Here is a 27709-nt window from a genome sequence, read left to right as displayed (position 1 = left end):
ATACTTTGCATTCAGCTGTAGTATGTAACACCTTAGTACATCTTGCTAAAATTAATTCTCTAATGCTATGAAGAGAGGCACAATTTCTCTCTCCTGAAACGGCAATACGCAATATCCATAGCACAATGTAAATATTATTAAGTGATATGTCTCACTTCAAATTTAGAAACGTCACATTTTCACCATTTAAATACTTAAGTAAATGGAAAACAGTTACGAATTTACCTATTTACCTAAGATAATTTTTGTACACTCCTTTCGCAGATAAATATCCTTTAGCTACGACGATATCACCTTCTAATACTACACAACACAGCGTATTATGAAAGCAGAGAAATAAAAGCGTCCTTGCAAGTACTTACCATTAAAGGGTGGGGAAAAGTAAGAAAGTTAAGGGTTTGGATTGGTGAAACAGAGTATCATAAGGTAATTTTGTGAAATGTGATCGGTGTAAGAAATCATATTTTGTGTGAAGTATTTTAACAACGAATAATGTCACTCACTAATCTCTGATGTATGTTTTCATCCCATTAAAACATCGCCCTAGAATTGTGTGTTCTACCGTCAGCTTATCGACTGATCTGTGTAATCTTGCAACTTTCAAGTTTTTGGCATTTTTTCAAACACTTGTGGCAATAGAACGTTGACATAACTGGCACGTCAAAGCAATATCGATAAAAATCTAAGCGTCCGACTAAAGCGGTAATAGATGCATATTAATCCGAATCAGCCATTACCAATAAGTTCATTCGCAAAAACTGCACTCGGGAATTTTTGAATGGGCAACAGGTCATATTGTCATGGATTTATATTGAACGCAAATTACATCTCATAGGCGGCTTTAACACTATTCCAATGGAGCAAATTGAGTCATCTCCATGCACGTAACCACTGCATAAGTCTTTTGAAGCGAGCATGCAGCAATTACTCTAGGAAATTATACAGTAAATAAAAGTGATACGGCCGAAAATTAGAAATCATATAAATGTGTACAGATCTTGCAAAGAAAAAACGCATCCAAAATGGGTAATATTTTGCAATAATCACTAAAGGGATCGATAAGCGCGGAATGTATAATCCGTTACGTCATGACATTTCAAAAAGCAGAGCTTTCCAAGGGGAGTCAATAAATCTTCCTGAGAAGCACAGACTCCTATGAATAGAGGCACTAAGTGTTCGTGAACCACGATATCGCGAAAAATGACTTTTCCCCAAAATTTCTCTCTTCAACAATTTTTACGAGCAACGGGCGATTTTATTTTACCATACCCTGCAAGAAAAACCAATGAGACAACCCGCATTTTTTGTATTGCATTTGAACGAAAGTAAACCCTCATTTTACAAGTACTCGATTTGCAGCAATAACGCACGAGTTAAAAAATATATACCAATTGCGAATTGAAGGAATAGCTTGAGATACAGCTAACCAAATGTTTTTCTTGTTTCCTTGGTTATTAGTTCTTGGTTATACACTACTTACCCATAAAAATGCGACAAATATGTTAAAAGCAGTTTTTTTACGATGAGATAATTTTTATTCGCATCAAACATTGAATTATGATCAGAAAGTGACAGATATAAATGGGGATATTGGTAGCTTTTTCACCGCACATGTTTGTCTCTAACCATGAGCTAGTGGTAACATAAAAAGGCACTCATTTCCATGACAATATTGGTACAATTGGGAGACCCGGGCCCGTTAGACTCCAACGCGCTATCGGCCGGGAAACAAAAGAATGCCGGCGTCCGAACAGTCGTCAACAACCTCTACCGTTAATGGCGGGATGTGCGATCGTCGGGTGCTTCGATCCGGCCTTCTTTTAATTTCTTTGACCGACAGAAAGGGCCGATGGAGGAAAAATTAAAATGGGGGAGGGGGGACTTAAAACAAGAAAAGAGCACGATGCTACTACTCACAAGCCAGTGCTAAAAGGTGGATGAGCTGAGCCTCTAAAACAAAAGCGCAGAGGATGAGCCCCTGACACTGTGGGCATCCCATATTTCCTTTCTCACACTCTCTTTTTCGTAAACTATTAATAAACCGCAAAAAGACACTGGTGGCGGAGATAATCCGGGCAATTTGAAGAATTAACACACGCACACTTTATCGATAATTGCTTCACACTTTTCCCCCCTCATCTTGTATCCAAAAAAGGCGCCGGCTCGTGGTCCAGCATGCTTTGTCCGGTCCCCCACCCCCTTCCCCACCCTCCACAATCACTCGGTTACCCTATTCTCCTCCCCCCGCGGGTTACATCACAAATCCTCCAAGGCTAAAGCAGACGAAACGCCGTGGGCAGCATCCCGCCACGTGCCCCCCAATCGAGAGGGAAAAAGATGGGCGACCGTTAAGGCGCGTAAAAAGGAAGAGACTGCGCGGAGAACGGGACAAGCCCTGCAGCGCGGGACGCCCGGAAAATGCGGTCTTCCGTCGTTTTGGCGTGCAAAATTCCTCCACCGCCGTGGCACATTTAGTCTCGCGAGAGAAAGGGACCGTATGACGAGGAGGTTGCTCATTCCCCGCCTCTCTTTCCCCCAACCGGATCCCTCTCTTTGCTTCCTCTGTCTCGCATTCTTTCCCTTTCCACTTGCTAATGTCATTATAGGTTACACAGAAGTCACAAAAATGCAAGTCTCCTTTCAAACCGAACGGGGAAAAGCGCCTCGGGGCCACCGGCTGAAGGTTTTTTTTTTCTTTTTGGCACGTATGTAGGCACGCAAGAGTGTGACCTAATGCACAATTGGATTTTGCTGTGTACGAGTGAACAATCAAAGGAGAAAAGAATCGAAACGAAACGGGGAAGAACGTGGAATGCGTCTCCGGGAAATGGATGCCCCTCGCAATTTTCCCCATCCTGGGGTATGTTGGCTGGCAATCAATAATAAATCATTGGGCGACTTTGTAGTTTTCCTTCAGCACTTTAAGCTTTAATTGCTGACTAGAACGGCTTCCTCACGCGACCAAGCTGTGGCCTTCGGAAATCCTAAGAAAGGGTATGTTCATGTGTCGGAAAACTGCATGATTATCACCTGCCATCCTGTGGCCACGTTTCCGCTCATTCGAGCCTAACATGATTTCTCAGACATTACCTGAGGCGTACCATTTCAGTGTGGCAATCGGTAAGGTTTTCAATCGATGTGTGAGTGATGAAAAGTGGAGAGAATTTGGTTTTCGGGACGGACCGTGAAAAGTTTGGAGGGAAGGGAGAGGAGGATCATAGAAGAGGCACCAATGACACAACGACACACGGCAAAGACAACGAATAGAAACAAGAAAAAACCAAACGTGCAACTAAAAAGAATAATTCAACAATAAACACAGAGCACACATGGCATACCATTGTCAAAACTTCTTGAGCACGGAATAAAAATTCCTTCCTTATACTCACTGAGCACAAGTGTTTGGGAATAAAAATTACTGAACTGCTTGAAGCTGTAATGTTGTGGCTGACACGAGACATGTTTCACACCATTAGGTGATATTTTTCTGCGAGAATATAAGAGGCAAGAGGGGGGATACTCTTTAAATAAAGGCCACATCAACGTGGGCGACATTCGTACAGGTGCATCCGATTATTATGTTTCTCCGTCATTCCTCAGGGCGGACTCCCCTTATACTTCCCACGTTATCTTGGGAAGGAGGTATATCGCATTGAAATAGATCTCCCTGGCCCGTAACAGCGTCGCAGAAAGAAGTGAGCAAAGGACCACCACGAACAGTATCGGTTCCGTATGGACGAGTACAATTGGTGTTGCCTATTCGAGCTTTTTGTCAGGTCAATTACTTCAATACTGCCGATATTTCAATTTACGAGTCACCCATTACCATCAGGGACACTGTGTTCATACCTATGATTTCAAGGTCACTCATTGTTTCAATTGTGAAGATGAGGTAACTCATTTAAAAATCGACATTATAAAAGCCTTTGATCCTGTTAAGAGGCCGAATACTTCGCAACAATCGATAGGGTTACCAGACATACGGAAAACCCTGAACTTGCACTGTGGTCCGGCCACTGTGTCCGGGTGGTATATACACAAAAGGCTAAATGTCCTCTTTTACAAAGGGAACTAAAATATAATGGCAATTCAACAAGTAAAATAGTTTTGAGGGTAAAAAAGGTTTAGTAAAAAGATTTAAAATCTTTTACTACTTCCAGTTGAGAGACAAAGTGAAAAAATTACAGGGATGTTTTGCTTGAGTACTGTTCCCAAATTGTTATCGATTCTTGACGTATTTCAAAATGACTTGTTACCTAGGAATAAGCAATTATGCAATGAAAAATCCATATGCTTAAAAGAGATTTTTGCATACATATGTATATGGTATTCCAAACTTTTATTTTCCCATGACCACATATTTCGTCAAAATTTCAACAGTTTACAACAAATAGGCGTCGATAACACGAAGAACGATGGGGACATTCCCCCAAAACAAATTCTCGAATTCTCGAGGTATATTATTCAAATCCACCCAAAATTTCTCACCCAAAATTCTCCATAATTGAGCTACTTGCGACTCGTTCCCCCGTTAGTCAGAGGTAGTGGAGCATTATAATAACATGCAAACAAGTGTAGTAATTTTCCACACTATTTTATTCACTCAACCGGCTGCAACGTTTACACGTTATTATCGACAGTTGTCCCATCTTGATGATGACGCGTGACGAAGAGAGCTCTTGATAATGACGTATAAACGTTGAAATCGGTCGAGTGAATAAAGTAGTGTGGAAAATTACAACATCTGTTCGTATCTTATTACAATAAATTACCAAAAATTAAACTCTTTAACAATCGATCTGATGTAGATCATAATGTCCTAAATTTCGTTAATGGTATCTGGTAATCCTACCATCGGTGGCAATGCTCCAACTTCTTCCAGCTCCGCGCTCCGGCGGGATCGTATTGTCATTGAGAAGAAATGAAGTTCGCACTTACCTCAGCCCGAGAGGGCGTGCTCCGAGAGAATATCAAAGGTTGTCAGTGCGCGGACAACAATAGGACTAGCGAGCCGAATCGGATCGGCTTTATGCTCAGCACTGACACGGACGAAGGAGAATAAAACCGACGCGATGCGCACTTGCCTCGCGGACGACCCTTTCGGAGGACACCAAGGGGTTTCCGAAACGCGGGAGTCGCGCGGTTCGGATTCGGTATACGAAATCGTCGGAAACACGAAAAATCACGCCGAAACGCGGAGCTCACAAGGCACACACAAAACACTCGACGACGCTTTTTTCAACGCGAACCGATCTCTCACGTAGCCCAAGCACAACTACTCGCGGGCACCGTCTCCGAGACGTGTCGGGGGCGGGGTTAAAAGTTGGGGGCGGGGGGAATGAAATGAGAAGAGCGACGTGTTGAGCACGTGAGTTGACGAAGGTTAGGCCGAGGGGAGGCGAGGAAGTCCCCGCTCCCTCCCATATTCTTCCACGCTTCACCCTTAAAATTTCCTCCTCCCCATACCCTCCCTGCCGGTCACGGTGTGGAGGAAGAGGGACAGGGTGGGTTTTAGGGGCAAGAGTCGCCTCGGTGGTAAATGGCGAGGTGTGGGGGTGACGAGGAAGAAAGGGGTCGCCTATGACTGGAGAACTGACTGCTAAGGGTGAGAACGAGACGTAGAGGGGTACCTCGGCGGATTCCTGTTATTCCATTATGAGATTAAGCCATAGCGGTGCACTTCGCCCTTCGCGGGGAAGAATCTATATATGCATTGGTGGCCGACGAATGAGAGGAAGGGACCACAACGATTGTGTACGTGTGCGTTCATGTGAGGTATGGGTAGAGCTGACCCTCTTGTGTTCTTCCTCATCTCCTACATCCCTCTGGCTCAATATTGGTTAGTCGGTTAGCGGGGGATTTTAGGGTGTGGAATCTGAGGAGGGGTTATGGGGGAGTTAACTTTTGGTAGGCTTCAGCGTGGGGGAATTTCGGTCTTGTCAATGTTCTCACGCCGCGCCCGGCTGTTCCGGGAAGGTGAGAGGGCGGGGAAAGGAATCGAATGGGGAGAAGGGCAAGGCGGTAGATCCGCGTGGGTCCCTCGTGACTTCCATCTCGGCCAATCGGGTTTATCCCGGGAACGTTTTCCTTCCGCTTTCGGGGTAGTGTGGTCCATTTTGCGCAGGGAGAAGCGCATGCCTATTACTTCCACCGGCGTCTTTTCCGCGACAATTAATATTAAAACCTCCGAGTTTTATATCATTTGGCCGTCAAAAACTCAGTCAATCGGTGAACAACTTAGATGCCGGTTGAATATAGTGGGTGAGGTAACCTTACGAAACAAATATTGCGGCTTTTGTTGACATCGGGTGATTGGGTCAACATCGATAAGTTTTACATCGAATTATTGATAATACGAGAAAATTTAGTCTATATTTTATTGGTCCATTCATTAAATTGCAGAGGAAATTAACCTTGCATGCTGTGATAACTGTAGTGATAACTTATACGTGAATTCTGCAAAACGGTGTCTGACGACAATTCTTATTTTCCAATCCGGGTACGATGATAGCTCAGAACGATGAAACGATGCACTATTTTACTGAGAATATAAATTTTGGCGTAGAATTCAGAAAAGCTTCCACATAAAAAATTTTTTGGCATCATTTACTTGCAGTTGCACACACACATTCCCACGAACTTCGTCAAAGATCATATATCTTGAGTCTTTCGTTTTCGTTACGGAGCGGAAACGAATTTATTTTTCATTGCAGAGCCTGCATAAAAAATTAAAACGTGTTATTGTTTCATTAGAACATAGATTTTCATAAATAAATATAAAACACAATACACTGTCTCCAAATCGCAAATCCCTATGGAACAACCCGTCTCACTCTGCCTCAACCAAAGGGGCTCATGAACCAGCGCTTCCCATTGGTTGTGGGTTCAAAATCCCAGATGATCTAATCTAATAGCAGTACTATAGTTCCTTCAAAATTTGAGTCCCCTAAAATCGCACGATCGCATGAATGGAATCATAACTGAGTTTACTTCCCTAGTCGTTTCCCTTTCGCGTAAATCTAATGAGACGAGTCGCATCGATGGTAATTGATCACAGCGAACGATTTCATATCCTGAAACGGAGAATTAATTGAGAAATACATTTCAAACTTTTAAGTTTTCTATTCTTATTTACAGATAATATTTCCACGCAAAAATAAAAGTCCTGCTTCAATAAGAATAGCCTTTTAAATACGCCAGAGGAGTAAATAATATATTTGTAATGGATACAGTAACTCTAATAAATACTAATATTGAATTTTAAACGCAAACCTATCTTTAAATACGAATTTTTCATTCTCACAGCATCTATTTGACCCAATAAACTACTAAATACTTGCGAAAGTGCTAGTAAATCATGAAAAGGACCATATTTATGAACTTCCCATAACTTTAGAAGATTATAACAACAGAAATTAAGCTTCTTGAGCAGCATTAAAGAGTAACATGTTGATTTCCGGGGCATTAACTTAAATTATTGTTTGAATTTGATCAAGGTCCTGAGAAACTTAACCTATCGATAGAAAAGTCGGGTAAGTGCGAGCGCATACTTTCACTAGTAGCTCATTATTACAGTTTAATTTATTTTAAAAATAACGATAAATTTTCGTGAGTTCTGGGATAAAAATAAGTATTTACTTTATATTGTTTCATTATAATTTTCGCTAGAGTTTTATCAATTCAATCAAGAGAAAAAATGCCAACGATTTCTATAATTATGATGATATATCATTATCAATGATTATTTAATTTTCATCGAAACGTTAATGTTCTCATTATTGTCCGCCAGAGCTGAAAGCACGAATGGGCTGGAACATAATCTTGATTTGGCGTGGTTTCAGTGCCACGGTAAATCCAATGTTTAATGCTTGCATTCCTTCCAACCAATACTAAAAACGCCTAACTATTTGTCAACGATATTCATAGTCGCGAACTTCTATGCATTCCGAGAGACAGCTCAATAAATCTTGTTTGATGTGCCCTAATTTCCCTCATCAGGTATCATTGGCTACCTCTTCGCGAAAACAATTAGCAGGGGACTTCACGTACAGCTGAAGGAGATATATTGAAAAAAAAAACACTTGGAATAAATTACACTCGTGCCAGCGGAATTAGAAATGATAACAAGAAACCTTATTAGGATTACAATAAACCCTTTAGGGGCCACCGTAGAAGAGACGCTTAAGCTAACGAAATGCAAAAGTCGGCCAAAAGCCTTTCATCCTTCCCACTGGTGTTGGACGAACCTATGACGCACTCAGCTCGCTAGCAAATCATAATGAATGTAGCTTCCAATTCAAATGAAACTTTCCACTAATATAATACTTCGATTAGAATAATCAGCAGCGATTTTATTCTCCTCATGTGATTCACTTCTCATAAACATGTCGCCAGACAAAAGCAATACTAAATACGTAATAAATATTTGAACGAGGACTTTTTGACATCATTAAACTATTGATAAAATTTCATAATACAAAGAGCTAGCGGGGCGTTACTCCGAGAACGCATAGAAAAGAAGGTGGACCAATCAGCATCCAGCATGAAAAATTGGCGCCAAAAATGAACTATATAAGTCAGCAGAAATTGAATCCCGACATCGACCTGAAGACGCCGGTTGGAATACCGGAGAAACTGTCGTCATAAAGAAAAATCCACGCGGTGAAGCCCAGGAACATGGAGACATCATCATTAAACTATTTCTAAGCGACCAATTCTAATGCCAAGGGGTGGCGTAGATGGTAGAAAAATTATGGGCCGCGGGATAAAATAATACAACACCTCGAGTACTGTAGGCAAAAATCACGTTTCAAGTTTCCCGAGTAATACTATAATTTCCGTTTGAGATAATTTGTTACGACCAAACCGTATTGCATGGGGTAAAAATCCTACGTGAGTAAGGTGAAAAGTTAGCGGTCTGACAATGAGAGAGAGTTGAAAATTATTTTAATATTTATTTTGTTTTGCCTTTTATTTGGATTGCCACTCAGCAATTGGGGCACCCATTTTACGCAGAACTTTCGCATCCCTAAGTCATATAAAATCTTTCGCAAATTTACTTCCGATATCCCCACCGCTTTAACTTTCTCACCTTTACTCGCGTATCTTCCAACAATACAATTTTCAAAGTTTTCCGATGTGGTGGAGATTTTTCGCCGTTTTTCACCTGAGTCATCTTCGGGGGATGGGAAACCACACTTAAATGCAGCTATCCACTTTTTAACAGCATTTATGATAGAATCAGAGTCCTCATAAATGTATTCAACTTCTGATTAATTTCCTGATGTCGGACTTTACGCAAAAACGACGCATTTTATAACCACACGATATTCAAGTTTATCCATATTTAACGTAAACCTCGCTAGACTAAAAATTCGTGTAAGAAAACTACTTGAGAAAAAAGATTGAAATTTACGGAATACTGAGACTTGCACCCACGTAGGAAAAATTCTGTGCTGATCGGAGCGCCATCTGTCTTAGGCCGAGAACTTATCACCTCACCTTACTCGTGAATCTCCATGGCGCGTTAATTAAATTACGTGGTAATTATATCGATGAGCCCGCGCACGTGTACTATTAAAATATTTGGCGGTGCTTTTAAACATATATTTGCAAGTTGCGCAATTCGAAAATAAGTACGTAATAACTATATTAATAAAATGAACTTGGGTTGGCACCCACTGATAATAGTGGCCTTAGAAAATAACGTACATGCAAAAAAATGTTTTGGGCGGAGCAGGATAAGATGTTTTTTAGTCGTCCGGTTTGGAAGGTGAGAGAATCGTCGAGCCATCACCCATGAATAATATACAACGAAATAATAAATTCCTGTGATCTGACACTCCCGTGACGCATGATATAAATTTTTTCATATAAAACCATGAAAATGTAAGTTGTTTAACTGGTCTCGTTTTTTCCCCCAAGAAATACCTTCTTTATCTTTTTCTACGATTTAAAAATGATAAAATTTTTATACAGACTTATTTTAAAACTTTTAAAGGCGATTTGTAGTCTGATCAAATAATCTCAGGGGTCATGGTCCTTCAACAGACGAACGTAAATCAGAATCATTGAATGTTTAAATATTCATCCTATTCCTGGCCTATATTTTCAGATTACTGCATTACTGAGTTTTCGGAAATGCTAGAAAGGAAGACGCTCCTTCTGTCGTGGCAGCTACGCTAGCATGCAAGACAATTAAGATCAAGAAACCCTATCCCGGGAAGTCGAAGGACAGGAACCCCTCCTAGTTACCGTAATGTCAAAAGGGAAAAAATGCTGGCATCACCAAATTCAGACTTTATTTATAGAAATTGGTTTACCTGTCGCAGTCAAAACTCCCATGACGGGCATCAATAGGTAATTTTTGGTCGATATTAGCATAAATTGATATTCATGCGGTCGACCCAAAAGTCATAATTTAATCCAATATCATATTCTTATTTACGAATTATTGGTTGTGTATTTTTGATATATTTTCCTTCTTATAAATTGATAAACTGTAGGGTATATTCTCATTTCAATGCCACATTACCACGCATGAGCTTTACTAATATAGTTCATTTCATTTTTTTGTGTACATCAAAATTAGTAATTGCAAATATAAAATTCTGCAAATATCTAATACGACGAGTAAAATTGATTCTTATGCCCCATATATGAAATATTTGGGGTATATAAATATGTCGTGACGTGTTTCTGTTATCTAGTTAATTTAATTCAAATGATACTGATCATGTTGACTATATTGCACAGCTATCAGCGTGAAATTGGCGTTGTTCAACGTTCACGTAACTTTGAATTGAGGTCAAGTGTGATTCATGCGCATTGTTCACGTCATATTTTTATCAATGAATATTAAATTTCGTTAGAATTGTTAAAATCTGCAAATACGGTTACTAATCAACGGGTTTTGGGAGTCGAAATTTCACACGGCTATTAAAAATCATTCGAATTCATGAAAGGTAAAGTACAAAGTATATAATGTTTCAAAGAAAAACCATCAACATACTTAAAATGTCAGTTAAAGGAAGATATACGTCTTCGATTCGCTATCACATTTCCGATACGGATATTTAGTAAGTGGAGCATCTTAAGTCTATTTCTCAAGTAGGACGGAAATCTAGCCTAAATTTATGTAGGTCAATGTTTAACACCGAAAGTGATTATTGGTTGTTTTTAAACCAATTTATGCTTCCCTCTTTTTCTCGCAGAAGCCATATATCACAGTTTTTCACGAGGAGTGCATTCAGCTTTTCAACACGAAGCACTTAGTCCGAGAACCTAGTGTCTTACGCTTCGTCGAAATCACCGTCTTCCATTGAAATCTCGCGATCCAGAGAGGGAGAGACAGGTAAATGATTAATTTCATGACCTAATATCTATATTATATTGCTCGTAATACAGAGATAATTCTAGCAGTGTATACATTGAGATATCCATTTATTTACTAAATAATTTGAACGTAAGGACACCGTATGGATTAGTCTTAGGTACCCGTATTTCGTAATGGGTACTTCAACACATCCGTCCCATTAAAATTTACTTTTAATAACTTATGAAATTACAAAAAATACAAATCATAAACGTGGTTTTCCTAAGCAAGTTTTTATTTCAACAGTTCAATATGCAAACTACTATTATCCAGTATTAATGAGCCGTACGCGCTTCATATCTATAATTTTTTTTACATTAGATTCTCCGAAATTCCGATTTGTTGAAAGTTATAGCATACCCTGAAGGCGCCACTATGAAGAATTAAGCACAAAAAGACGAAAGATCCAATTTACTCTTGTTCCTAGATAGTGAAACTGAACCAAAACTCGCGTTTATTGAGACCTTAGGTTAAGTGAGTAAACGACACTATCGCCCTCGTAATTGTAGGCAAAATTTTCTGTCAACCTTATAGAGAGCTATGAACATTTCAATGTGAGCATCAAAAGGAATGCGGATGGGTCAATACATTTTTTTCCTCGGGGAGTTAAGCCGATTAAGAGTGATGATATTAGCATGCTTTTACTAGAGCTTCCTAATAGTAGCTGCTACGGCGCATTCAAATGTGTCCTCCGGCATTTCAAGGAATAAATATCACAACGAAACCATAAAGCCATTAAAAGTGTAAAGCACAGAATAATTAACAAGTGTAGCTAAATTCTTGAAGCATTCGCGCAAGATTCCAAGAAAAATAATCGATTTTTTCTTCCTATGGTGGGCTTCGTATGTTTGCTTAGCATGTGAATTCGTAAGGCAGAAGCACCAATAAATGATCATAAAACTGTGAAGCCTATATAAGGTTTATTAATGACAAATCAAAACGATTAGAGACAGTTAAAGGAAAACGAAAACGGTGAACTCGATTTACAATTTTTGAGTCGCGCCACATCTTAAGGGGTTTTAAACTTGTGTTTCAAAGGATAGGAACTATTCTCATCCAGACAGGAAAAAAAGTAAACTTAATGCATCTTTTATTATTTTTGCAATAGGGTAATTTCCTTCATCAAAGAAAACGAAAGGCATTGATTGCGATTCGTTACCCACCATTAGTGTATTCATAATATACAAATTATTTGGTTTTAGAAATCACAGTTTAGACGAATGTTAATGGTCAATTTTAGCCTCATTTGAAAAAGGCCAGATTGGCGCCATGCGATGCCACCCCATGTGACGTCACAGGGACCTAGACGCTATACGAGTAGATAGGACTTTTACATCGTCTGAGATTATCGATGCATGCATGAGGCACAGAGCTCAGGGAAACATCTCTTAATAATCACGTATTAAAATTGCCTATGGACGGAAAGTTTCCTTCGTTTGAGCCAAGCGCTACCTGCTAGCTGGATACTCATCGCTACCTCCATGCTCGGCAGCAAACAGCCTGCTTCATAGTGGCGTTCATAGCCTCGCACCCAGGTGGCCTCATACAGCAGAAGCCAGACGTCACACGGGATTTTCCCAGCATTCATACTTTGCCGTCACGTTTTCGCGAGCTTGAAAATTTTCACTTTTCATTCAATCGCGAAAAATAGATATCGTCATTTAAAAATCTAAAAGCGTGAAATATGTACTCCAGGAGTAATAATCTTTCGATATAGGCAATAGAAAATAATAGGAAACCGCCCTATTGATAAAAAAGAAGTTTCACGAGAACAAAAAAATTACAGCATGTAGTGTATTTTTTAAAGGGCAGATACTACGCAGTAGCCTCGGAATGTGCAACAGACGAGGTAAAAATGTGTCGAGTTCCACTGAGGAGCTTCATCTCTTTCACCTTCACCAATTACTATTGTACCGTCTATCTCAATGGAATTTAGAACTGTTCGCATTGCATCAACTGCAGCTGAGCTATTTCTGTGAGTAACTCATCATAGATCTTCGACAGCTGAAGTTCTCCGTGCGCTTGTCGAATAAAAACGCATTTCGGATGCTTCTATGGGGCATTAGACAATATACCACGCCTAACCGTATTACTTATCTGGACTTACCCGTGCAGAACCGTTCAAAGATAATGAGTCTGAAATTCAACTTAACTCCTTATAATCTTGTCTGATATCCGAAATTCTACTTAGCGCACACGTCTGATGCACATGCGTTTAAACCAACACGAGTAAATCTGCAACTGAGACTTCATGACAAGTCTCATAACTATACGAGAGATAGACGATCGCAAGTGACGGATGTTGCGACAAGTTCCTAATTTATTCCGACTATTTGCAAAATGATCGTCTCCTGCCCTATTCCAGCAGATAGTATTTTTTGTAAATTCTCGACTTTTTCTAGTTTTTTTTCAATCATCCACAAATTCCCGGCTGTCACGATTTGCAAACAACGGGTTAACATAATAATAATTCTCTGAGACGTCGAGGGAGACGTTTTTAGGATCCGGAGGTAATTCGCGTCTGATGCGAGTCGAAAGGTCTTCGCTTCGCCAAACCTCCGCTTTCCACGGGACGGGGAGCCCACCCAACGCGGGCGCGACCACTTTTCGTGGAAGTGCGAACGACGAAATGGTCGCGCTGAGGGACACGCGGCAGTAAGCGTGCAGCGAAGGAGGACCGCTGTCGTCACCAGACACCTCACAAATCTTCTCGTTCACGCATCCGCGACCACGGGGACTGGTTCTGCGCGACGACTAGGCGTGACGGGGAGGCCCTCGCGACATGACCCCGCGTCTGTCCTTCTTTCTGTCTTTTTCTCGCTTTCGTTTATTTATCATATAATTTTCATTTTCCGCCCTCGGAGAGCCCTGAGGGAAGTGGAGTCGGTGTTTTGCCGAGTTTTTTTTTTCGCGGCTTCGTGCGCTACCACATAGGTCCCTAGTTCATATCTTCCCTTCTGATACTTAAAAATTACGCGTCGAATATATCTTTCGTGCTAATTGGATTAGGAGCATACATTAGAAATTCCGTTATCATTTGATGCCTTAAATTCGGAAACATAAAAATTTTTGCATCTCGATTTAATATTATTAATACATTTCCTCTAACTGAATTTTGAGGCATACCTCATTTTCATCATTCGACGGAAAATATTGATACGGCCGCTAAGTTGTTTCTATTTCGCATCAGCACCATCCGGCTTTTTATTTGTTAAGTATTTATTTGTTAAATATTCTTAGCAATAAAAATGAACTTCCCTAAGGGGGGCAATTTGGACCAATCAGAAGTTTAGCTCAGTGTACAACTATGAAGACAATTGCATTGAAGCCAACAAGCAGTGAAAAGCATACTGAAGCTTAAAAATGGACCACTTTCCATCTGAGTAACAAAGTGTGCTCATGAAGCATGGTAGAGGCAAAAATTTAACTATAATGCGTCCTTAATATTACACGTTAAAAACAATTCATACTCACAGAAGAAATAGAACAGGGAACTGATTTAGAGGAATAAGTAATCCAATGAAAAACAAGGAAATTCACTTAGGACTCAATTAAGACTCTGACACCAGCATTCAGATTTATGTTTGTACCTCGCTGATATTTCTCAGAATGATGAGAGGGCCAATTAGGCAACCCTATACATTGTCATGGATGCGTATGACAAAGCAGCAGCAGCGATTGGGAGTTTGAAGCGAGGGGACATTGGTTGGCTGTTCCTGATGGATCTCAGGAGTACAGATTTTTTCCAAGAAGGGAGGGGCTGCAACTTGCCCTCCTCCAGTCACCAGTACTGGGAGAATGGAGTCTGAAATTATCATGTCAAGTACGCTCTCTAGAAAATGCGAATATTCTGCTTCAAGCTCGTACCATTTCATGAACATGTGAAATGCTGAAAATTTCACTTCTGTAAAGGAGCAGGAAGAAAACTTTGATTGGGAAATGAGTGTTTAAGTAATGATAATGGAGAAGATAATTTTTCCATCAAGTAGAGGCAGAGGATATTTTGAGGACCAGAGTTTGCTAAATGTTTCCTTCAAAATAGACACAACAGTGATTTTCACAGTGAAAGGAAGTTGTGGAATTGGGGACCCAAGCTGCAATTTCCTTTTATGATTCCAGGGAATTTTGGAGAGGCATTTTCCATGCATGCTAAATTAAGTTCACAATTCTTGCCAGTGAACTTAGTGACTTTTGGCAAATCAAATTAGAAGAAATTTCCATTTGACATATTCCACTGAAAGACATCCAGAGTTACAACTCACATTTCAATGCTATCATCAAGCATTTGAATACTCTACAAAATACGCTTGTGTCATCACAGATTGATTTATTATCTGTGATTGATTGATCATCGCAGATGCAGAAGGTATAGCACTAAAGCACAGAGGAATATTGAGATGACCATTTACTTAGGAAATTTTCCATGAGTGGCAAAGAATAAGGAACATAATAAAGAACTAAGGATTTGCGTAATCAAATTCACTTTCATTATTATGCAGAAAAGATGTGCAAAACAGCATCACTGAAACATGATTCATAAATCCTCAAATAGAACCTCTAGAACTTGCTATTAAAATAGCAAAACAAAATTTGAATCGTCAATACTCCTGAATCTATAACCTAGGGAAGTGAGGTAAGGTATGTACCAGTATTATGATCCAACGTGTAATTTATATGATTTTTATTCATAGCCATTAGATGTTTCCATTAGGACTTCTTCCCTTCATAGGGAGAGTAATGGACCCATGTCACAAAGTAGAGAAAGGAAGGTAACAGAAGTGGATGAAATCATACCTGATACTTCAGTTTAACTCACGAAAGGCGACCTACAAGTTCATCAGAACTACCAGAGAAGTGAGCCACTCTTCTTCAATACTTCAGTTAAATTTATTATCAGACAGGGTATTTTCTTCAGGAAGTGTGGAAATAATTGCGTATGGATGGCAGAAAATGAATAAATAATGGGAGGGAAATATTCTGAAAATTGATGCAATTAAACATGGCCCTTATATACGAACCATGCAATTAACAATGATAATGGGAGTTATGGAATGCATTTTTATTTTGACGCAATAGTGAACACCAACTCAAAAGGAATGAATTTGCTTATGACTTCTGAAACACCTCTAACAGTTCTATCCTAAGAAAAATCACTTTTCAAATAAGGGTACAGTTATTTGAATACAAAGGTAATAACTTAATGTCTTTTGAAGGATTAACACTTTTTTCTCTGCTTTTTTGAAAGAGCATTGGTCTGTTACTTTAAATTTAATGTCAAGCCCATTTCTGTTAGTTTCTAAAGATAATTGATTAAACCTATCAATTTCACAGCTAGCTGAACAGACTGATTGCTGAGCTAGGAAAAATTAAATTCATTTTCATTTCTTGGATAACTTCTTATAAGAGGTGGCAACCAGATAAAAGTGTGCCACAAGCAAATAAGCTCCCGCCTTGATAAAGATTCAAGAATTACAAAAAGTTTCAGCTGACACCTACCGATGCTATAATCAGGTACTCTTCATAAGCTAGCCGATAAAAATTTGCTATTTTACAATTTTTCGGATTTGCGTTTCACAAATACCTAGGACAATTTTTTTTACAGTTGAATGGCAAAACCTTAATGATATGCTGTTTTCCATGGATTTTGAAACTATAACTCAAAAATAAATGTATTCTATTTATCTAACTCTACACATGTTTCCTAAACTCACTAGCAGTTCCTAGTTCTTGTTAAACAGGCGAAAATCTCTAGCTCAAATTATGCATAAACTATATTCAACATATTTTAGTCTAGCACCTAGTTGCTACGCCACTCCCGATGAATTAGGCCAAGGAATGTAAAAACTCTCTCATGAAATGGTTAAGTTTCCACTACTCTATTGTTAATGTTTACACCATCATATCACGAGAAAGCCTATTGCGCATTACTCCAATGAAAACCAAAAATCCCTAACATGTAAAAATAATGAGATGAGTCCTCATCCAATGCATTCAACTTGCTTGCCAGTGGTTATGTCCATCACCTACCACATGCAGAATTACAATAAAAATCACAACCATGGGCCTTCCATGAAGAGGTGAATTAAAATGATGTATTAATATGTAAAATTCTTCTCTCCGCCACGTCTTCAGCTTCCTTTAACCATAATCTTTAATTCCCTTGCTACAGTGCTCATAAATTTGAAAGGCAGAGTGAACCAGTAATCTCTAAACTATAATTGCTTGTTTTCATGCCTCATCAGCTTGACAAATGGTATGCCATAGCATGCTTTGGGAACTAGACAAATTAGTAGAGTCGAAAATGCAATCCAAAAATCTAGAAATCCATGCAAGAAATACAATGCTTCCCAGCGAGGCCAAGTAGAGCAATTTGGAAATCATAAGCAAATGGAAAGGATAAATTTCCTCCTTCCTTCAGCAAGAGAATCAAATATAAGTGGGTGGAAAGCATCTATAGGACATGGATTCCTAAGATCTGATAAAAAATTAAAAAAGAATCATTCCTACCTTGAACTGACGAGAGTTCTTCAGGGTGAGTACTTTGATCATCTGACTGCCATGTCTCCGACTCTGCAAGTTGAGCAGCTTCCTCAGTGATGGAAGGTTCAGCTCCTAAATGCAAAACGAAATGAAGTTGGGCTTACAAAAGAAAAAGTAACTAATGAAAAAGCAATGAAAACATCTCGGACAGTAAAAACATGCCAGGGTGCAATGGTTTTTTAAGCGAACAATTCAGACAAGCTAAAATCTACTGCAAACCTCCACGGGTCACTCCAAACAAAGTCACGCATGCAGGCTGATAATAAGTTTCCATCACAACCTTTGCATTCAGTGAGATTTGATAGGCACAGGTATTAGGTGCCTCAATAACCAACTCATTTTCCATACAACTTGTCATTGAAAATATTGCTGATACCTCATGACAGCTCTCTTAAATAAATCTCGCACAAAATTGTCTAAATTGTGTCTAAAAATGGCAAGTTACTACTTTTATTTAAAAGTTTTCAAGGAGGTTCCACGACGAAAAAAATACAAATAATTTTTTGCAAAAATTTCAAATTATACCCTCCTCATTTCACTCTCTCTGCTATTGAATAAACTTGGCATACCAAAAAACGAAAATGTGTTGGCATACCAAGTTATTCTATGGTTAGTGCATTTTGAAAGTATTAATTTTCCAAGGGGATTCAAATTGCAATGCTTGCTTACACATATTTTATTAGATTATAACTAGTGTATAATTGAATATGGAATTATTATGTAATTGGAGCGCAAATTTTAGCATGCTATCATATGATGAAGACACAGCAGTCAAAGCAAAGATAGAGATGGATTTGAAGACGATTCTTGGTTAAATGGAAAAGACTGTCACCAACCATCAGATGAAAATCAGTAATTAGAAAACTATGATAAGTATCGGTATGAAGAAAAAGAGAAGATTTAAAGTCACCATTATACGAAAAAAAGAACTTGAGGACAATAAAGAGTCCCATTACTTGGGAAGCCAAGATATTAGATATGGACGAAACAAAAAGAAATAGCCAGTAGTATGGTGAAGGTGAAGAGGATATTCCAAAAATAAAAGAATCTATTGAAAGATGAGGATCAAATGTTATTTATTATTTAAATATTAGGATTAGGTTGGATTAGATGCATAGTATAGATGAAAAACGATGTTAACAAGAAGAAATAACTATGTACGAAAAGATAAACTAATAGGAGAGTTGAGCTGAGAGCTGCATTCAAATAGTGCTAGGACTGTTGAGGATTGCTTTCGCTGTTAAATTAATCATTTTTTTGGCAAAATTGAAACAATAGTAATACACATGCCAATATGAAGATCAAATGGATCCATCCAATGAAGAATGAGGGTGTATTGAGATGATTGGAAAAATAAAATTCTTCAAATAATCTCACAAAGAAGCTGGCAAATTTTATCAGCGACATCACCAGACATGATAGTTTGAAGAAAACTATTGTTGAAGGACATAGAAGCAGGGAGAATGGCAAAGAAAGGTCTTGGACACAAAAAGGTTAGCTGACAGGAGAAATGAGAGTAGACCTGCCTCAAACCGAACTCAGGATTGTTGCCTCTTGTTAATGAAGATTGGTCATCATGAAATTTCACATATGCGCATGACCATACTGATTTTTAAGTTCTTTGCAAATTCATGATGAAATTGATGTAAAAAAATAAAAAGGGCCCAATAATTTGCCCACAGACCGTTAATTGATACATCTATTCAATAACTAATTAGACAATGTATTTACTCTAACTATGCTTTTTATCATCACGAAAGAATGATAACTACAAAGGGAATAATTTTTTAACAACCTATACACTTGAAACTCTGACATCAAAAATATAGTCTGAACCTTTTGTTCATGTCAAAACCTCCTTAAAAACTATGATTCAATGAAATAGAACGATATTTAGAGAATGAACCCTGCTATATTGGGTGATTTAAATATCGATGGCTAAGTTCTAACAATAAGTACCCCAAAAATAGCAACTTTTCAGGAGAGCAAAAGAAACTATTTATATTTTTAATTGTACACCGACATTTAAAACCAAAAATTCATAGAACTGAAAAAGAAGCATAAATTTGCAAACAAAGAGTTGTTTTTTGCTTGAATTTGAAAAAAATGTCATTACACTTTGTTTAAGATACTTGTCTCAAACTGGCCAAATTTTGAGATACATGTTGTTAGAACTTGGCCATCGATATGCATAATTACTAGCATTTGTGAATGTCTATTCAATCACAGAAACATAGAAGATTCCCAAATCAACTGATATCACAGCATATGTCACACGGGTTCAGCTACCATGATTACCCTCATAGGCGGATCCAGGGGGGGGGCACGGGGGCACGTGCCCCCCCCCAGACCCTCAAAAATATACAAGATTTTTAATACGGTCCCATTATCATTGCGTTCGTTTTGTATTACGAGATATCCTTGTGCCCCCCCCTGAACAAAATCCTGGATACGGCCTTGCTTGTGCCCCCCCCAGAAAGAAATCCTGGATCCGCCCCTGATTACCCTCACCAGAAAAACTACTTAACCTCAGTTCTGAATGTTTACCCACCTAATTAACTAAAAACAAATACCTACATAGTAGCTTACAGTACGCCTTAATTATTATTAATGCAGAAATTATGTACACCCCTTAAAAATAACCTTTCCCCCAATGAAAATTTGTTATTCTGTCTCACTGTTTTCAGTAATAAATGAAATGAATACCATTATAAGAAATACCCATTATGCCAATCAAGTGAAAATTATATTTGAAATATGCTCTAAACAAAAACTAGCATCAGAAATGAAAATATTACGTGAGTTTGCTATGTTTGTTTTTCCACTGTGGTACCTAACTAGCTACATGATTCTAGCATTCCAATTTTGTATATTTTTCTTATCTTCGCTAAAAACACAAACAATATATTGCTAACGGTAAGAGATGCCGACTTACAAAAAATATTGGGGGGGCCCAAATTGAGGATCTTACCCCGGGAAATTTTATAAGTAGTGAGTTTTAAGCTTTTTTAAGCATTTTAGAAGAGCCATATGATTAGTATTAGAACCCTGATAACTCGAATCTCCATATCTGGACAGTCCAGAGAAAATTTACAAGCCTGACACATTTTTTCTTCACACCCATAACAAATTTATGAGGCTCGGAGGCCCCCCACAAATATAATTCAACAGAATCGTGTTTGCTTAAATAATTCCTCATTTGGCTGATTTTGAAACAATATGAAGTGACTAGACTTTTTTTATGATATTTTTCTGCGGAATGGAGATATGTCATTGTTTTCATATCCTATTGTAACATATCACAGGATATTTTTCATTGGTTCCATGATCTTAGTGCTTTTGTATTCAGCTCAATAAAACTTGCTACTGATATTTGTACTCATAACATAAAATAGCATTGGTGAATACAGTGGAACTAGGTACTTATCCTTCGGCTGTCTGTCAATTATAATAATTTAAACATAATTATTCCATAATGAATTACATACTATGGTATGGCTAATTTTAATTGAAATTTTTTGTTCTTTGATGAGAGCATAAAAAATCTCATGACTTGTAGACAAAATTCAAACATAATTGTATGGAAAATCAGAGGAGGTACCTTCGGAGTTGCATTCCTCATATTGAAAAGTAATGATGCAAACTAGAAATACCCAATGGAACATATGCAATATAAGAAGATGCACAGCCACTTGTGATCAAAGCAAAAGGACTTAACTGGGGATGAGCTTTCAGAAGCAAACTTAGTACCAGTACTTGATTAACGGAATTCTTGAATACCAATTAGACAATTTTAACCATTTTTTTCCATTGATGCTGAACTTTTGTGGTGACAGTTTCTTTGCTGCATTAAAAATGAATCAAATGATGAATGTAGATTGAAACAAAATTTCATCACTGCTTACAGTGCCCTCCAATTGCCCCTTGATAGATCTATGGGTCCATTAGTTTTACAATACTCAAGTTCAATGAGAAAGGTACAATTCAGGCATTACACATTTAATACTCCTTACTAGAGTGAATGAGGACTTTGAATTGAATTATCCAAATGCAAGGGTAAGATACCAATTCAGTCTTGGAAAAAATATCCCAAGGCATGGAGATCAATTTCAATAAATCGTCATTTATGAAAGTATCCATGCTTGCCTTGAGAGGAGTAGCAAATATGAGGAGAGAGAAGAAATTATCTTGTGATACTGAAGAGTTCAGGCTCCTAAGTAGCCACTATGGGATGATTCAGGGCAAAGAAGTTTATGTTAGATGAATCATAAACATGACATAAAAACTTCCTTTGGCTTACTCTGCCAGAAAAACGGCAAAATGATGAATATTTGAATTACAAAAAATTGGAAGAAATCATTATTAGGACATCATGTAATCATCATATGGAGCATCATAATGAAAGAGAAAATTGACAATTAATCACAAGAAAAGTCACAATTATGACACTACTCATTTGAATTGTAGGGTTATCATTGGATAAGATATTTTTTCAAATAGGAACTGGATCAAAGGGAAAACTTCCATGACTACATGAGAGAAAAACATGGTCCATACTTCAGAGAGAAAACATGAGAAGTCTAAGAAAAGCCTGCATATGAAATTATTTGTTCATTAGGTCTGATTCAGACAAGTATAAAGTGAACACTATGGTAATAACTGTCCTCAAGTGTGTTTTATGAACTGGTTAGTCATGAGGACCATTAGATGAATAATGAGAGATTAAGGAGTAAAATATATTATGAATCAATTTCCCATCATTTTGAGTAAATTATTCAGGGTAAACTACACTTCCATGCCAAGGCTGGGCAGAGGGAAAAAAGGAGGATGATTCCCGATAAAAATTACAAATATTCCTATGATTTCATTTTTCAGCTGTTTTGCAGGAAAAGTCTTCAAAGGATTTTATTTATTGTGGTGAATACAGGGATACTTGTGGGTTAAGTGAAAAAAATATGGAGGAAAACTCATAATACTTTCACCCCCATTAGCCCCTAAATATTAAACCTTTAACATGCACCCTCAAAAATTACTCTACTTAAGTCATGCACAAAAAAAACAGCCGATATAATATCAACCTTGCATCAAGTATCAACTTTGTACCTTGCACTATTGTTGTTTTCGTTATAGTTGTTTGCCTGACAGTGGTTCCATCTGGTGTGATGTATTCTGTATGCTCTTCACCAACTACTATATCCCTCGCAGGAAACTCATGAGTCACTTTAGTGCTCATTACTTCAGGTTTGGGGAGGGCAAAAAATAGAATTCATAAAGTTCAAGATCCCAACGATTTCATATATTCAATGCAAAATGTTCAATATTATATCATCAAAAAGTTTACAATCCAATTTATCAATTAGAGTACATAATGTAGGTAATAATTTCACGAGAAAGCAAGAAGGCGGATACCAGCTCAAACAACAAAATATGACTAATTAACAACTACGGATATAAAAAAAATAATGTACCTGTCCCTTCCTTGAACTCGGCTGGGCTTGGAGGAGGCGTCTTTGATATCTTGGGTGACGTAACAGCTAAGGATAAAAATTTAGGAAAATGTTAATGCTACACTAAGATGATTGATGTAATGATTGGTACATTTTAGCCTTTGCTACGACATATCTAAAACCTCACTGATTCTTCATAAAAGATGTTTTCTTTTTAAATGATTAAAAACATAATAAAATTTGAGCACCCTTAAAGAAAACTAAAAGTGAACCAAACGTCTGAATTACCTTCAATTGAACTTGTGACATGAGAGCATTCTGTATAATAACTATGGAAAATTTATTTATGATTGAGTGTACCAGTCACAATTACTAATAAGAAAATAGGACCTAATTCTCAAAACATCTTTTTAAAGGTCTAGATCTCGGGGTATTAAGTAGTGATACCACTTACCTTAATCCTAGTATATTGTAGATCTATGCCATACCTACACTCTGATAATCATCAGTAGATACAAATTAATAATGCAATTTTATTCTAACATTATAGGGAAATTTTTCCTTGTTCTTTTTGTAGAAGGAAAATCCTGAGCAGATGATTCAAATGTCATTTCAAGATATTAAATAGTAATTAATACGTACATATACTGAAAATTGTAACCATAGCTTTCTCACAAATGAAAGAAATGAGTAATCCTAACGATAATGGTCAATTAGCTAAAGCTTAGACAAACAAGGAAAATGTAAAAAAAGCTCAAACACTTCAATTTATTTAAAGCAATTCCCATAATTCTGTTTTTCATAAATGCAACCCTTTTCTGCATAAAAACAAATTGAGCTATTATCAACATGAAAACAGTTTTCTAATAAATTATGCGATCACATCTATAGTGAGTATTTATTTATTTGGTGCTTTCACTGTTTAAGCAATAAAGAATTTATCTAAGGGAGCTTACCCAGACGCCTACATTACAAATAAGACATAGATTATGATAATGATCTCCAAAAACTACTGCCAAAATATCAAAGCTCTTTGAACTTCACTCCATTTTCTTATGTAATTACTTAGTTCATAGTTTAAAATAATATGTGTATATACCCTTATATAAAGGACTGTCAATCATCCTTATGTCTTTGAATGCTACCACATAATTCTCCAAGAATATTTTGTGATGATCTCCACTTATTGCTGAATGCCACATATTTGTTTAGTGAGGACTTATGAAAATACTTATGAAGATGCTATTGCGAACAAATGATACAGGCTTGTAAACATTTTATTCCATATGATTTTTGGTCTGATTCATACGAAATGAAAGATAGATTTGAAATCCTTGGAATCCAGTTTTAATTTTGATAGGTAAGAAGAAAGGCTGACAGAAGTGAAAAAGGCAAGTGATACTTGGTTGTAAGATTGAAAAAAAAATAGATTTAAGGGAAACATTATTAGCTTCAGACTACCCAGAATTAAAATCACCAATCTTATTGCACAATTACTCAATTCACTTTGATTCTCAAACTTTCAGTAACATTAAGTATATTACAATAAAATTGAGAGACAAGCAGAAAATTATTTGCCAAAAATAAAGGACACAGGGAATTAGAAAAAGATTTTTCATGAAAACCTCTGCACAATAGAAGTAATTTCAACCATCTATGTCCTCAACTGGTGACATTCAATAAGCTCCATGCTCTGCTTTCAAGGGATGATTTCGTGTTTGAGAAAAATAAGACAACAAGACAGCTTTCAGAAAGTAATTTTAATTGTTTACAATTTTTTATTCCAGGGAATAAAATCACTGCCAAACAGCAATATCCCAAATCAGATAACCAATCAGGGATCACTTTAACGCCTTAGAAAGGGATGGCTGAAGAATTTACCATGAGAGTACGTGTTTATGACCCAAAAAATAGTGAATCCTTTTGAGAGTCAAAAACTATGTACCATAAGAATACATACATTAAAGTTTTGATGAAATGATGAGTAATCTGAGATGATAAAAAAAATATGAAAAAGAATGACCTGAATGATGAAAATAGCAACATTCCTACTTCCAATCTTCATAAAACTTAACTTCTTAGCAGGATAAGAGAAGCACATTGCATTCAAAACGTGGTGGATTTCAATCCAATCATCTGGATTCACAATCAATCGAATAAGCATGATTAGGATGAGAGCTGATACATATATGATTAAATATTTTCAGGAAAATAGATGAAGAGATGAGAGAAATGAACCTAAATTTTCTTTATCTTGAGACTATTACAGGCCTCCTGATGAGAACAACAAGGGAGTAGAGAAAAAAGTGGCAGTAAAATTCGGCAGGTATAATAGATGAAACAAAATATATTCACAACAGAAGTTCATATATAAATAAAGTATTATTGCAAAAATAGTGAAGCCCAATTATAACAAAGCTGAAGTGACCGACAATTTACTTGTTTTTTTGCATGGTCAAGTTACTCAGCTCCATTTGAAGCAGAAATTTAGCTGTTCAATTGACTTATCCCCAAAAAGGAGAGGGATGTTTGAAAGCATGAAAGAAATATGATATCATTTGAATCGACTGAGAAAATCTTTTTTAAGCCATTTTACTCGTGGAACTTAATCGAAGAAGATTATTGTACAGCCAAGCAAATCTTACAGCAGATTAGAACACGGGCTTTTTGTCCCCAAATATTCATGCATGAGCACTCTTCTTCAAATTAGCTGCATCACAAGTTCATAGTTTGACTTTTGCAACAGCCAAACATTGTGAAGTCTGTGGGCTGTGCCACTCAGGAGCCTGCGCATTCATTGGCTATGAGTGACATTGCTAGTTTGCGAGAGGATATTTATTTTTTATCAGTTTTCATGCATGCAAATGACAATTTATAGAAAACCTCTTTCAGCTTTGACATGCAGATGATACTACATAATTTACCATAGTTGAGAGAAGGAATTGAATGAGTAACATCTCTCTCAGGCAAATAATTTAGTTATAAGGAGGACTGAGTAATACAATGATTCTTTAACAGCAGAATTTTTAACGTAGTAGAAATATTTTTTTTTTAATTTTAAACGAGGACAATTTTGAATTTGAATACAAGACTAGATTACACACAAGTTCATCATAAGTGGCCACCATTGTATATTCTTTTGGCATAATAAAATACTGAATGTATCACACTGATATGGTTGAAAATAAAATTACCCTATGATGGACTCGTCGCTAATGATGAAGGCCAATTCTAACAGGAAACATATCATCCACATACCTCAAGCCTACAAAATTCTACCTACCTTTTCCAATCAACAGTCAGAATGTGAGTGCTAATACATTCAAATGATACATGTGTAGTTTGTATTTCAGCTAGAATGACGAGAACTGTCTTTACTATCAGTACTAATGCCTTGACTTTATAGGCTACAACTACGATATTATGACTACGCAAACAACTTGCCTTTAATTTTGCAGCAAACTCAGACATAGATTACAACCCATAAACTCAATTTCTTACACCCCATGATTCTAATTCCTAATTTTTATTTCATTCATTAAGTATGAGCATAGTAAGAGGTTTATAAGGTTTTTGATATCCTAAAAACTTTTCCCGAAATGATGTTCAAGCATCAACTTTTTACTATCACAGACAATAATGTTTATAAATCCATAAAAATGTGGGATGTATGGAGTAATAAAGAGCAATCAAGTCAACATATTATGCTCCCTTTCAATAAAAAAATATGGAAAGGGGTATGCTGTTATTTTAAAAACATACTTAGAGATCTTTCTGACTATCTGATGTTATCAGAGGAAAGGCAGATAATTCCTTACTAATAATGTTAATATGCAAATGCACTCTTAAATGTGCAGCATTGATTAATAGAAGATCTGCATGAATTTCTTAAAGAACTTAATGGCATACAACAGGCATAAAAATGAATTTACATACCTTCCTTCACCGGCATAGGTGCTCCTCCCTTGTAGGATGTATCCAGACGACCTAGCTCCTCAGTTATCTCAGCAATCATGTCTGCTTTCCTCTTCTTATCATCGCCACTGTCATCAGCCATGCCTGCCATTATGGTTGGTGACTTTTTGCTTTCATCCTTGACAAAGGCAGCTTCTTTCACTTCCTCGTGGCCTCTCTTCTTCGTGATTTCCTCGTGCACTGGCTTTGGAGCATCTTTCATTAGGGCTTCTTCAAACTCTTTGTATTCCTTCTCTTCACCTACATACTTCTGCTCTTCCCTCTCATAGTCTTTTATTGATTTCCTAACCTCATCACCGATTTTCTCTGCCCCAACATCTTTCTCCCTTATACTGTCTTTGGCTTCCACTTCACTTTCATGAGCAAGGCGATC

At 37.4% G+C, this 27709-nt stretch overlaps 1 protein-coding gene across 28 annotated transcripts in view; it reads right to left on the bottom strand.

Moving 5' to 3' along the window:
- Positions 1-27709, bottom strand: part of LOC124160805 (ankyrin-3) — a 684504-nt gene that overhangs the window by 111016 nt on the left and 545779 nt on the right. For 27 of the 28 annotated variants that reach the window (XM_046536858.1, XM_046536863.1, XM_046536865.1 and 24 more), the window contains 4 exons: positions 27298-27708; positions 23383-23448; positions 23018-23149; positions 17882-17986 (listed from right to left, as the gene is read on the bottom strand). In XM_046536858.1, coding sequence (XP_046392814.1) covers positions 17882-17986; positions 23018-23149; positions 23383-23448; positions 27298-27708 — 714 coding nt within the window. The remainder of the gene's footprint in view (positions 1-17881; positions 17987-23017; positions 23150-23382; positions 23449-27297; position 27709) is intronic. The other variant, XM_046536852.1, reaches the window with a different exon arrangement.

The sequence above is a fragment of the Ischnura elegans genome, chromosome 6 (genome assembly GCF_921293095.1).
Source record: "Ischnura elegans chromosome 6, ioIscEleg1.1, whole genome shotgun sequence".
NCBI classification, from domain to species: Eukaryota; Metazoa; Arthropoda; class Insecta; order Odonata; family Coenagrionidae; genus Ischnura; species Ischnura elegans.
The sequence above is the reverse complement of the archived record's forward strand: the minus strand, read 5'-3'. Positions and strand labels throughout refer to the sequence as shown.